This window comes from Capra hircus, chromosome 8 (genome assembly GCF_001704415.2).
Source record: "Capra hircus breed San Clemente chromosome 8, ASM170441v1, whole genome shotgun sequence".
NCBI classification, from domain to species: domain Eukaryota; kingdom Metazoa; phylum Chordata; class Mammalia; order Artiodactyla; family Bovidae; genus Capra; species Capra hircus.
The window spans coordinates 61,129,559-61,142,700 of record NC_030815.1 but is presented as its reverse complement, the minus strand read 5'-3'; the positions used below and the strand labels follow the sequence as shown (position 1 = coordinate 61,142,700).

The following is a 13,142-nucleotide window of genomic DNA, read 5'->3' as shown; positions in this document are numbered from 1 at the left end:
AATCTGTCTCTCAACATTTATTCTGGATGGATTCCTTACTTCTGTTATAAAATCCAATTCCCCATCTCTCCAGGGCTTTCAAGGAGGACATCTTCATTTTCAGCCTGTGATGCTCTGATCAAAGTAAGATTCTGATACCAGCTTCAGAAGCAAGGAAAGCCAGATTTAGATACATGATTATTATCCTTTCCAATATTAAAAGGAATGCTAAAAAAAGGGATGGATTTTTCCATATTAGTGCTAATTTCTCCTTATAAGGACTTAATTTTCATACACTGCAGATGAATTACATTTAATGAGTTTTTATTTTTTTCAAAATATTTCAAAAAGTTTTTTGTGAAAAGATTAAGTTTTCCTATCCCTAGGCTACTGAGTGAATAAAAATGACGTCTGGTAACAGGGGAAGTCCAAGTTTATCTGTTTTCTTACCTAGGAACCTGCTGAACATAGAACTGAGATCTTCAAGGAGTTTGTTCAATAGCTCTAGATATGGCTGAGATTACAGAAACAAAAATCTCGTTTTATTTAATCACAGATAATAAAAATATGGACAGGATGTTGCAGACATGAAGAACAGACAAACACTGGGAAGCCCAATCAGAAGCTGACTCACAGCTTAGACTTTTTTTTCCTCTGCTTAATGAGAAACAAATTATCATTGCTATCCTCCTCCAAGCAGCTCTCCTTTTTCTTATGCTTGCCCCGCTTGCCCTCTTTGGATAGCCTGTCTTCTCTCGGCTTGAGGTAATGTGACGAGTGGTGAAAGGGCTTGTGAGGCTTCTGGGTTTTGGAAGTGCCAGGAGTAGAGTGGACTTTGGGGCCCCTGGGGAAGTCCTCATCGTCTTCATGACACCTGGCAGCCTTTCTGTGCTTCTCACGTTCTCTCATGTTCCTGCTCATGGTTTCTTTTTGGGTTTCTTTCTTTTCTTGAGGCCACCTGTTGTTTTTCCATGAGGCATGGCTTGTTCTTATATCACGCGGCCTCTTATCTGCTGCTTCCATATGAGGCCTCTTGAACTTTCTTGGCAAATCCCCATTTTTCTGGAGTTCTGGAAAACATCAAAGTATTTCTGCATATTCAGCAGTCAGATTGGCATAGCATATTCAGAGCTTTCACTGGTCTGTAAAAAACTCAGCAGAGAGGAAAGCCAGATACTTAAATGCATTAATGATATGACATTCTAAAGAGCCCTTACTAAGGTTAAACTCACTCACTAAAAACCCTGTGGTTGTAGTTCTATATTTCCAAACATGAAAAACATCCAGATAGCCAATGATATTTATTTTGTTCAACACAGTTTAACTAACTAGGTTAAACAATGGAGACAGAGATCAGTGAGAGAAGTAATCATTTTAACTTTGTGAAGAAAAGTCATGTCTGACCAACTCAAGTTCCTGCAGTGATAGAGTCCTTGATGATAAGGTGAAGCAAGATGTAGAAAATGGCTTTCTGACAGTTTCATATGACATTTCAACTATCCTCTGAAGATAAAGTCTGGCCACAGTACTTACAGGTGAATGCCACAGTGGACAGCAGGTTATTCCTCAGAGTAAAGATCACTAGCTTGGAGACTGAATGTGCACATGTGCATGCACTTGTATATCCAAGAGGTTTAAGTGCCAGATCTGATGTTATGTTTTGTCAGGACTTGGCACTCTTACTGCAAATATCTGATGTAGTGATTCTGAAGGGATAAGTGGGAGGTGAGGGTACAGTGAGGGATGAAAAATTACATCAACAGAACCTTGAAAGATTACAGAATTCACCAACAAAGAAAATGAGGTAGAGTATGAAGTAGTATATTTAGGGAACAAAAATGAATTCTAGAATACAAAGCAAAAATAAGTAATTACTTATAGCTGCTGCTGCTGCATCGTGTCAGTCGTGTCCAACTCTGTGTGACCCCACAGACGGCAGCCCACCAGGCTCCCCCATCCCTGAGATTCCCCAGGCAAGAACACTGGAGTGGGTTGCCATTTCCTTTTCCAATGCATGGAGGTGAAAAGTGAAAGTGAAGTCATGTCCGACTCTTAGCAACCCCATGGACTGCAGCCTACCAGGCTCCTCCATCCATGGATTTTCCAGGCAACAGTACTGGAGTGGGGCGCCATTGCCGTCTCCAAATTACTTATAGACTTCAGTATAAAACACAAAGTCCACTATGGCGAGCCTCAAAGTGGATCTGTACCACAGAGTTGTCAATAACTCAAAGATGGAAAATACAGAAAAAGCATAGAGAAAATAAAAGAGAAAGCACACACAACCCTTTAATTCAGAGATGACATTTTGGTGCATTTCTTTGTAATCTTTTAAAATTCAGCTGCTAATCATTATCTTCTTATACTGTAATTTCTCTACATATAGTTGAGATAAACTTTATATAAAATAAAATATGCAAAATATGCAGAAGTTGAAGTGATTCATCTACTTTTCTCCAGAATTAGTGTCTTCATTTTGAAAGGATCTGAACTCAGGGCCAGTCAGGAAAAGAATAATGAAAAGGCCAAGGGTCAACAATGTATGAGCAAACATGAAAAATACAGAACTATTTGGTCCTGAAGGCAAAAAAAGTAACTTTGTAAACCATCTTGAAGTATATAGCAAGAAAGAAGAGAGGTAGAGAGAATAGATGTAAATTATAAAACAATTTGGTGAGAAAGAGCATTATGTTAGCAATGGCAAATAAGAAATGGAGGGTAACTGTGGATCTGGAGCTCTGTTCATAATGGTGGCCAATGACTTCTTCGGGGAAGCTCCAGGAATCACCGAGCGAGCAGAGAAAGCTTTTTCCTTGCTTGAAAAATACTAGAGGGAAAACATAATTACTTGTTGAAAAGAAAAATCTCAAAGGAGCCTTTAAAAATTCTGCATGCATAAATGGACAGAAGTGTTTTTCTGGACATTTTCTAAAATAATCAGTGTGAGAAAAATGTTCATTGTGAACAGATTATAAAGCAGGATTTTTGAAGTGGATGCTTGACTTCTGTAGATCAAGAAAGTTCCAGTTTCTACAGTAATTATTAAAAACATTTTCTGTGCTAACCAAAGGCCCACAAAGCAGTTTGCAAAGACAGCACAAAAAAAAAAAAAAAAGAAAGAAAGAAAGAAAGAAAGAAAGAAATTTAGGAACTATTGCAAAGGTGATTTAGGAAAAAGTCTAGTAACATACCTTTCACTTTTCGTTTTATTCTCTGATCTCTCTCCCGGATTTCGTATTTGTCATCATAGTAATAGATGAATGGAGATGTTGGAAAGGTCTGGTTAAACATTCGTCTTTCTGAGCATTCCTGCAAATTGTATTTGAAATTACAATGTCATAAGGTCACACAGTTCAGATAACCATTTGGTAAGATTATGGACCACTGTAATTAAGAGATGAGCCCTGCATCACTCATAAGCACTATGGCTGCAGGATGTGGTTTGCTGGGACACTGGGAGGATCAAACACTCGACTGTGCTTACATGCTAGTCTTTCAGGCTTGGGTTTTCTTCCTTTACTTCTTTACCTATGAAACCATTCTGATCTTTTTAAAGTTTTTCTTGCCAACATTCTCCGCCAGCAGTGCCTTGTTCCTCTGTTAGAGGGTTTGTTTCATTTGAAATTATGTTTTATCAGTCCTTTGCATCTCTGTCTCTTCCAACAGCCTTCCTTCAAGTGCTTCTCCTTTTCTTCTTCTCATCACATTTACACTCTCATGTGGGGCTAAATTCTTAGACTTTTGCTCTTTTTCCTCCACCCAAGTGGTTTTTGCAAGCTTATTTTAAGTCAACACCACTGCTCACAAGGGCAGTGATTCTTATAGTGGGGAGCAGGGTGGTGAGAAATGCTGGGCTGGATGAAGCACAAGCTGGAATCAAGATTGCCGGGAGAAATATCTATAACCATAGATATGCAGATCACACCATCCTTATGGCAGAAAGAGAAGAACTAAAGAGCCTCTTGATGAAAGTGGAAGAGGAGAGTGAAAAAGTTGGCTTAAACCTCAAGATTCAGAAAACTAAGATCATGGCATCTGGTCCCATCTCTTCATGGAAAATAGATGGGGAAACAGAGGAAACAGTGGCAGACTTTATTTTTTGGGGCTCCAAAATCACTGCAGATGGTGACTGCAGCCATGAAATTAAAAGACGCTTGCTCCTTAGAAGAAAAGTTATGACCAACCTAGACAGCATGTTAAAAAGCAGAGACATTATTTTGCCAAAAAAGGCACGTCTAGTCAAAGCTATGGTTTTTCCAGTAGTCGTGTATGGATGTGAGAGTTGGACTATAAAAGAAAGCTGAGTGCTGAAGAACTGATGCTTTTGAACTGTGGTGTTGGAGAAGACTCTTGAGAGTCCCTTGGACTGCAAGGAGATCCAACCAGCCCATCCTAAAGGAAATCAGTCCTGAATATTCATTGGAAAGACTGACGTTGAAGCTTAAATTCCAATATTTTGGCCACCTGATGCCAAGAACTGACTCATCTGAAAAGACCCTGATGCTGGGAAAGATTGAAGGCAGGAGAAGGGGACAGTAGAGGATGAGATGGTTGGATGGCATCACTGACTCAATGGACATAAGTTTAAGTAAACTCTGGGAGCTGGTGATGGACAGGGAGGCCTGGCGTGCTGCAGTCCACGGGGTTGCAAAGAGTTGGACATGACTGAGCAACTGAACTGAACTGAACTGAACTGGGGGTAGTGGTGGGTTTCCCTAGCTAGAAAGTGCTCCTACATGATTTTGAAGGTAACCTTTCTCCTCTTTGCTTTCCCTACTCATGAAAAGATCACTCCTCTCACTTGCCCCACTCTCCTTACTCTGGTCTTTTGGTGGTTGCCAGTTCCCAAATCCACATCCTTGGCCTGAGCCATGTCCCATGTAGTAGGCTTTGTTTATCCTGATCTGTGACAAAGATCCATTCAACTTGTTTCAAACCAAATAATGTCTTTTATTTGAAAAAGGCTGGTCTCTGGAACCTTTCACTTCTATCTTCTGTGATCTTGCCTAAAATTTACCATAAACATTCAGTACTTCTTCAGTTCAGTTGCTCAGTCGTGTCCAGCTCTTTGAGATCCCATGGACTGCAGCACACCAGGCCTCCCTGTCCATCACCAACTCCTGGAGTTTACTCAAACTCATGTCTAGTCAGTTGTTGATGCCATCCAACCATCTCATCCTCTGCTGTCCCCTTCTCTTTCCGCTTTCAATCTTTCTCAGCATCAGGGTCTTTTCAAATAAGTCAGTTCTTCGCATCATGTGGCCAAAGTATTGGAGTTTCAGCTTCAACATGAGTCCTTCCAATGAATATTTAGGACTAATTTCCTTTAGGATGGGCTGGTTGGATCTCCTTGCAGTCCAAGGGACTCTCAAGAGTCTCCTCCAACACCACAGTTCAAAAGCATCAGTTCTTCGGTGCTCAGCTTTCTTTATAGTCCAATCTCACATCCATACATGACTACTGGAAAAACCATAGCCTTGACTAGGCGGACCTTTTTTGGCAAAGTAATGTCTCTGCTTTTTAATATGCTGTCTAGGTTGTCAGTACTTCTTAGCTAGGTACTAAAGAAAAGTTAATGTACAAGTTGCCCCTGCTTTTTAAAAGTTCGTTTTACCCTGATTCACTTTTATGAAAGACTTTTTTCACTAACAGAAAGAACTATGAAGCCGATTTTCACCTTTATAAGGAAAGGTGAAAATGAAAATAGCCTTTAGCATCTTTTGCAGCAACCATTATACAGTGAGTAACCAGAGTAGCTTTTTCACACTGTTCATACTGCAAGGAGATCAAACAAGTCAATTCTAAAGGAAATCAACCCTGAATATTCATTGGAAGGATTGATGCTGAAGCTGAAACTCCAATATTTTGGCTACCTGACGTGAAGAACTGACTCACTGGAAAAGACCCTGATGCTGGGAACTACTGAAGGCAGGAGGAGAAGGGGACAACAGAGGAAGAGATGGATGGATGGCATCACCAACTCGATAAGCATAAGTTTGAGCAAGCTCTGGGAGCTGGTGATGGACATGGGGTTGCAAAGAGTTGGACACGACTGACTGAACTGAACTGACTGGGAGTAGCAAGAGTGGCACCATCAAGCTCCCTCTTCATAAACTACACTCAGCATCTCAGCATCAAGCCACCATAGCTTTGAACTGTGTCTGTGAGCATCTGTGTTTTATCTCCACTTATGTTTTGCACTCATTGGAAAGATGTATTATAAGGTAACTGCTTCTTTGCTTTATAGCTACTTTGGTTTAGGTAAGGTTTCACAGGAACACTCTAAGATAATGGAGGCTATCTGTATCTCTTAGCAAGAAAATATGTTAATTACCTGCATAGAATTTAGCTGATTTATCATAACTCTGTCATGATATACTCAAGTTGTAATTCTAAGATACTTGATCAAGCTGGCAGCCATACACTTAGAGACATAATCTGTAATTTAAAGAACTAGCAATCATTCTAAATACATACTAAAGTACAGAAAATACAGTAATAGAAATCTATACCTAACCATGTAGCTTTATAAAATCAACATTTACCGTTAATTCAGTTCTCTTCCCACTGGGCATTAATGATAGAATTGAGATCTTCTGAGTAACTGTCCTTCCCACTTCCCATTTATCTCCTTTCCTTTCCAGAAGCCGCCATGGTCTTAAAGTTGGTATCTACCATTCTCATGCTTTAATACTTTTACTATTAATTTACTATTAATAAATATGCCAATAAACAACATTATAAGTTTGAAGTGTTCTGATTTCATAAAAATGGTAACATTCTGTAAATATTTTGAAGTAGCTTTAGGTTATGATAATTATGATAGCTTCAAAAAATAAGTCGAGTAGCGTTCTTTTGGATTATCTATCTGAATAAATGTTTGGTAAAACTTGACTACAAACCTACCTGGTTCTGGTATATTTTGGTAGGAAGAATTTTGATTATTAATTCAATCTTTTTAGTGGTATTGTTTCATGTAGGTTTGTTCTTCTTCAGTCATTTTGATTAGTTCATATTTTTCCATAGTTATTTATTTCATTTGAATTTTCAGATTTAACACTGAACTTTATTTTGGCCATGTGGCAAGCGGGATCTTAGTTCCCTGACTATGGATTGAACCTATGCCCCCTGCAGTAGCAGAGTCTTAACCACACGATGGCGAGGGAAGTCCCTAATGCTGAACTTCATGAAGTTTATACAGTATTCGCCTATAATTAAAAATTATACTGTATTTCAAGCTATTTACATTTTTCACCCATCGTTTATTTGTATCTTTTCCTTTTCTTTGAGAAGCTTTTCCAGAAGTCTGTCTCTCTTCTTTTGAAAAGAAAATGTTTTCAAAGAACCAGCTTTTGGTTTTGATGATGCTATTTAATCTCGTTTTCTATTTCAGTAATTTGGTTCATTATAATTTCCTTCTTCTAACTATCTTTAGCTTTAACCTGCTGTTGAGTTTCTGATTCTTTTTGGGTATTGAAAGTTATGAGGCAAACCTACATGGTAACATAGAGAATTGCTTTTATAAATCTCTATCCACAGTGGCACCAAGTTTCCAGAATAAAGGCTATCCATAAAAGATTTAGGTCTAAGATTCTGGTATGCTGCTGCTGCTGCTAAGTCGCTTCAGTCCCTCAACCCAATTCATGTGTTGAAATCTAAACCTCAAGGTAATGGCATTAGGAGGTAGACCCTTTGGGACTGTGATTAGATCATGAGGGTGGAACTCTTAAAGAGATTCCCACAGAGCTCTCTATCCTTTCCTACCATGTGAGGACACAGCAAGAAAATGAGGAAGCGGCCCTCACCAGACACTGATTCTGCACCATCATCTTGGTGAAAAATAAATTCCAGTGGTTTATAAGCCTACTCTGTCTATGGTAGCTTGTTTATAGCAATCTGAATGGACTAAGACAGATTCTAATTATAAAATATAAAGAGCAAATGAGAAGCCTACCAGGCTCCTCTGTCCATGGGATTTCCCAGGCAAGAATACTGGAGTGGGTTGTCATTTCCTCCTCCAGGGGATCTTCTCAACCCAGGGATTGAACTTGTATCTCAAATGTCTCCTATACTGCAGGTGGATTCTTTACCCACAACCCAGCCTGGAAGCCTAAGAGCAAATCACAATTACAAAAAGGTACTAGTGCTCTTATACTCCCAGCACCCCATTGATCCTGCTGGAGTGGTCTCCTTATACAGTGACCACCATTTCCTATCAGTTTGCCTCATACCAAGCTGCTTATGATCATCCCTCCCTCCCCAATTAAAGAGAGAGTGGAATTAGAGAAGGGAGCAGTCACATTTACCTTAGAGTATCTTTCACATGAAGAAGCTATTTATTAACATCTGTACAGCTGAATTTCTGAAACTGAAGGGAAGGCATCCTCAGACATCTCTTACCTACCTACCTACACAGTCTCCGATTTGGATCCTGTACAGTCTAGACTGATGTGGCTATACAGAGCTTTATAGTACTACAAACATTTTCCAAAGCTACATGTAAATTATATTTTGATTATCCACATCGCTGGTCCCCTCCATTAGCAAAGACAATTGATAGTTGGCTGTATAATTTATCTACTATTCTGGATTAGCCACACCACTGATCTTCTTCATTAGTGTCGATAATCTAGAGTTCTTCATCTATGCAGTGATAAGGCTGCCAAATTTGCTTTATTGTAAATTAAAAATCATCTAAATCTAGATTTCAGGGATAAATTCCAAATGATTTTAATATATTTCCTATCTCCATTAACAGGAGTGACTAGCAAGCAGTATGTGTTCAACTATAATTGTTTTTCCTTAATTGAACAAACATAAATGCTAAAATTATACCCTTCTGCTTTAAAAAGGTAAGCAAGCATAAATGGTACATCTATGTGATCTGTGTGGCACTGGACTGCTTATGTGAAAACGTTCACTAAACAGTATTAGCAACATCTGAGTTTTGGCAACAAGGAACACAGAGCAGAGAAAGATCTGGAGATGATAACTTTCAAAAAAATTGAAAATTCTGTAACTAGGTTTTCAGTGTGAGCTCTACAAAAGTGAAGTTATATCAGTCACACAAGCACATTCACACTGTTGTGCAACTCTCATTATTATCCACCTCCTGACATTTTCATCTTCCTAAACTGAAACTCTGTCCTCATTAAACACTAACTCCTCATTCCCCGTCCCCCATCCCCAGCACCCACAGTGTAAGTTACATGGTTGTCAGTAGTACAGCAAAAATTACAACTAAGGGTCAGAATTCCATGCTAGCTTTCATATTCTATCCCTCACTCCGTAGTCATACTGTCCCAATAAGGAAGAAAAGCATCATCTGTTGATGGACTCTGTCCCATGCTTTTTCTTCTCCAGACTTTTTCTCTCTCTCCATATCATAGAGCTCTAACCCAAGGTCTGCACTGGTGAAATGCCATGGTCAGAACTCAAGATGTGATCTGTAGCCATTTTGGGGACTCCCTACTTTTGCATGCTTTCCACTTCCTGTCATCAGATCTGATTTGATATCAGTTTATTTTGGCTTCTAGGCTGTTAGAAGCCTATGTGGAGACTGGGAGTGTATTTCTCAGTACAGATTTTCTATATCCTGTGCCACCACCTTTCTTCCTCTTCCTCAAGATTCCCAGACTGCGAATCGATTCTTACTGCATCCCATCTCTGCAATGAGCTGTTGCTCATTCATACTTAATGAAATAACTGGCTAGGAGTCTCTCTCCCACCTTACAGCAACAAGCTTCTGCTTTGACACCTCAGCATCTATAACACAGGTTTGGCCCTTTCAGTTAGGGTTAGGAAACATGCAGGTGGGATAGGGAATCTGGGCATGTGTGGGGTGGGCAGGCTGGCTGAGCATGTGTGGGGTAGGGTGGAAGCACCCCTCTGTCCTTCCACCAGCGAGTGTTGGGGTCTGCATGTGAGTAGTAAAGATTTAACTGAACACAATACCAGGGGAAACCAGAGATAGTGGAGAACTATGTAGAAAATCTAAAATCATGATTCAGCTGGGTCAAAGTACTACCAATCCTTGAAATTCCTGAGAATTGTAAACCTATTAACTACTATATTTTGTCTGAATAACTCTATGAGCTGTATTTGTTTTAGACTAACCTGCATGTATATTTGAAACAAATATAGGAACGTGCTCTGTCAGATCTATTTCTTTGGTAGGGATGGAAGAAGTAACTCAGCTGAAAATATATTTAGGTCTTACGTCAAGATATTAGTTTATATATAAAAAAAAAGTAAGTGTTTAGAATTATTCTTTTCAAGTTCACCTTTCAGCAACCACTCCTGAGCAATAGAATGCTTTATGTCCAAATTACCACTTAAACTTACATGTCCATAATGGCCTTCTTGCCCACAGTTGTAGCAATACACCAAGGCTGATTGTCCAGAAGGGGTCTTTGGCTTTTTGGGTGGTCCAGGTTTGGTCTGCAAAATGAATATTTGTGAAGATTTAGGGAATGTCAGAAGGAAACTAAAACCTCATACTTTCCAAAAGAACTTTTTTTAGGTAAGATTCCTTAGAAACACTGCCTCCTACAATTTAGTGTGGAGAACCCATATTCAGATGGTTCTGTGTGATTAAAGTGTGTAACATGATAACAATTCTTTTATTTTTAACATCAACATGTGCTTCCCTCAACCTCCTCACTTCTCAATTCCACTCGGTGTTGTGCCCAATACTGTGACTGTGTTACGTATTAGGTATCTCAGATAAAGGAGAATGAAAGCCTAGTAGAATGTGACAGACATATAAACAGATGGGTTTAGTCGCTAAGTCATGTCCAATTCTTTGTGACCCCATGGACTTTAGTCTGCCAGGCTCCTCTGTCCATGGGATTCTCCAGGCAAGAATACTGGAGTGGGTTGCATTTCCTTCTCCACGGGATCTTCCTGACCCAGGCATATAAATAGATACTGGCAAACAATGTAAACACAGTGATAGAAGCATATACAAAGTATTAAAGGACTGACAAAAGGGATCCATTATTGGATGGGATGAGGAACTCAGGTAAAGCTTCTCTTGAAATATAAAATTTAAATTTACTCTTAAAGAATTAGGCATATATCAAATAGAAAATTTTAGGTAGAGGGTAAGGAGAAATTAGGATGCTTTTCAGGTTTCTAACTTGGGGGAACTAGTGAGTAGTAGTGTCAACAACTGATTGAGAAAAGGTAGGAAAACAGGGCAGAGTCAATTTAGAGGGAAAGATGATCAAGTCTGTTTTGGATACTGAGCATCTAGGTCGAGACAGATGTCCACCAGGAAGTTATCTGTTTTAAGATAAAGTTTAGGAAACATGTTCTAAGCTAAAGGTTAGATCTGAAAGTAAGTTACACAACAGCTGAGGCTGAAATGACCGGAGTGTTCAGAATCACCACGGCCAGTTGAACAGCAGTGAGCTGAAGATGGAACCCCTGAGCACAGCAACGCAATAGGGGCAGGCAGAAAACCCTATGACAGACAAAGGAGGAGAGGTTAAAGAACACAGAGCCACAGAGACAACAGTCATATACCTTAGAGTAGTTCCAAGATGGATGAACTGATCTATGATGTCAAACATAGCAGAGAGGCCTAGTGAGATTAGAACTGAGAAACACCCATGAGATTTGTCATTGTTCATGGATAATCTCATTGTGAGAACTCTGGAATCTGCGGGAAGGTAGAGAGAATAGAAGGCAATGAGTGAAGAAGATGCACTCAAAGGTGGTAGAACTACAAAGAAGAGCAAGGAAATGATAACCCACAAAAGCCAGGATGGTGATTACTTCCTGTGGGGAGAGAATAGAGCACAGAGGGTTTCAGGGTAGTGGTAATTTTCTATTTTTGAACACACTGGTGTCATATGACTTGAATGGAAGTTATATAACTAAGTACTGTACACATATGTTTGATGCACTTTTTAGGACATATATTACATTTCCTAATAAAAAATGTCTAAAAAATGAATGGAAGTTGAAGAAATGTGGAGAGTAGGTGAAAGTGAAAGTCTCTCAGTTGTGTCCTACTCTTTGCAACCCCTTGGACTCCATGGAATTCTCCAGGCCAGAACACTGAAGTGGGTAGCCTTTCCCTTCTCCAGGAGATCTTCCCAACCCAGGGATCCAACCCAGGTCTCCCACATTGGAGGTGGATTCTTTATCAGCTAAGCCACAGGGAAGCCTGGAGAGTAGGTATATATTGCTTTATGAAGCATATATAAGAAGGGGCAAAATAAGATCAGTCAGGACCAAGGGAGAGGATTTGGCAGAGTTTGTTACTAGAATGCAAGAGATTTGAACATGTGGGAAAGCTAGTAGAGATGGAGAAGTTGAAGACACAGAGAGTGGATAGAGAGAGCAAAACTCCTGAAAAGGCAGGGGCTTTAAATAGGAGAGAAAACTAATTCCCCCCATATTTTTGGAGACGGGATGGATGACAATAAACTTGAATAAGTTTATTTCTTGTATTCTTTATTGGGTGCCAACAAGAGTGCCAACTAATTGGCCTGCCAACTAATTTTGTTATTTAATGTGTCAAATAGGTAGATTGTGGATGTTTTATTTTCTTGATATACGAAAATAAACTATAGGTTATAAAAGTAACCTTCTTCAAACAACTTTACTTTTAGCTCCTGTTTCCTAAAATGAAAAACTGGAGGATAACAGTAACCTGAAAGATGCTTTCTACTGAAAATACAAAACGGAATTTACAACTTCAGCTATTACAAATTGGGATATAATAAAAAACACAACCAACAAATACATCCTTCAGTGAAAAATGGGGGTCATGAATTAAGACTAGCAAAAAGCCATTAAATACAGTTTTAACAGGTATGCACAGAAGCATGTACCACTCATGCTCAGTGGCTTACAAATATGTTCAGGTAGCAGAGTGCTAGGAAGATATGAAGTTAGCAAGGAGAAATAATTTTTCCATCTAAAAGATATTATTTGATGTGACATAAAATTTGCAACCATAAGCACATAATGGTTTAAGAGAAAGAAATAAAACCCAAAAAGATGGTACCATGGATGTGAAGGCAGAATGGAGAAGTTGTCAAACACTACAGATGAATCAAATACGACAAAGACTACAAAATTCATTAGATGTGGCAGCCAGGATGCTGTTGGCAACTGGTGTGAGCAGTTTCATTTGAGAGGCAGAGACA

At 39.3% G+C, this 13,142-nt stretch overlaps 1 protein-coding gene across 2 annotated transcripts in view; it reads right to left on the bottom strand.

Annotated features, from left to right (window-relative positions):
- Positions 287 to 13,142, bottom strand: part of ZCCHC7 (zinc finger CCHC-type containing 7) — a 247,837-nt gene continuing 234,981 nt past the window's right edge. Inside the window, exons 7-9 of one of the 2 annotated variants that reach the window (XM_005683875.3) lie at positions 10,324 to 10,419; positions 3,171 to 3,288; positions 287 to 1,049 (exon numbers count right to left, since the gene is read on the bottom strand). In XM_005683875.3, the coding sequence (XP_005683932.2) occupies positions 610 to 1,049; positions 3,171 to 3,288; positions 10,324 to 10,419 (654 nt within the window). In that variant the 3' untranslated portion in view covers positions 287 to 609. The remainder of the gene's footprint in view (positions 1,050 to 3,170; positions 3,289 to 10,323; positions 10,420 to 13,142) is intronic. The other variant, XM_005683874.3, reaches the window with a different exon arrangement.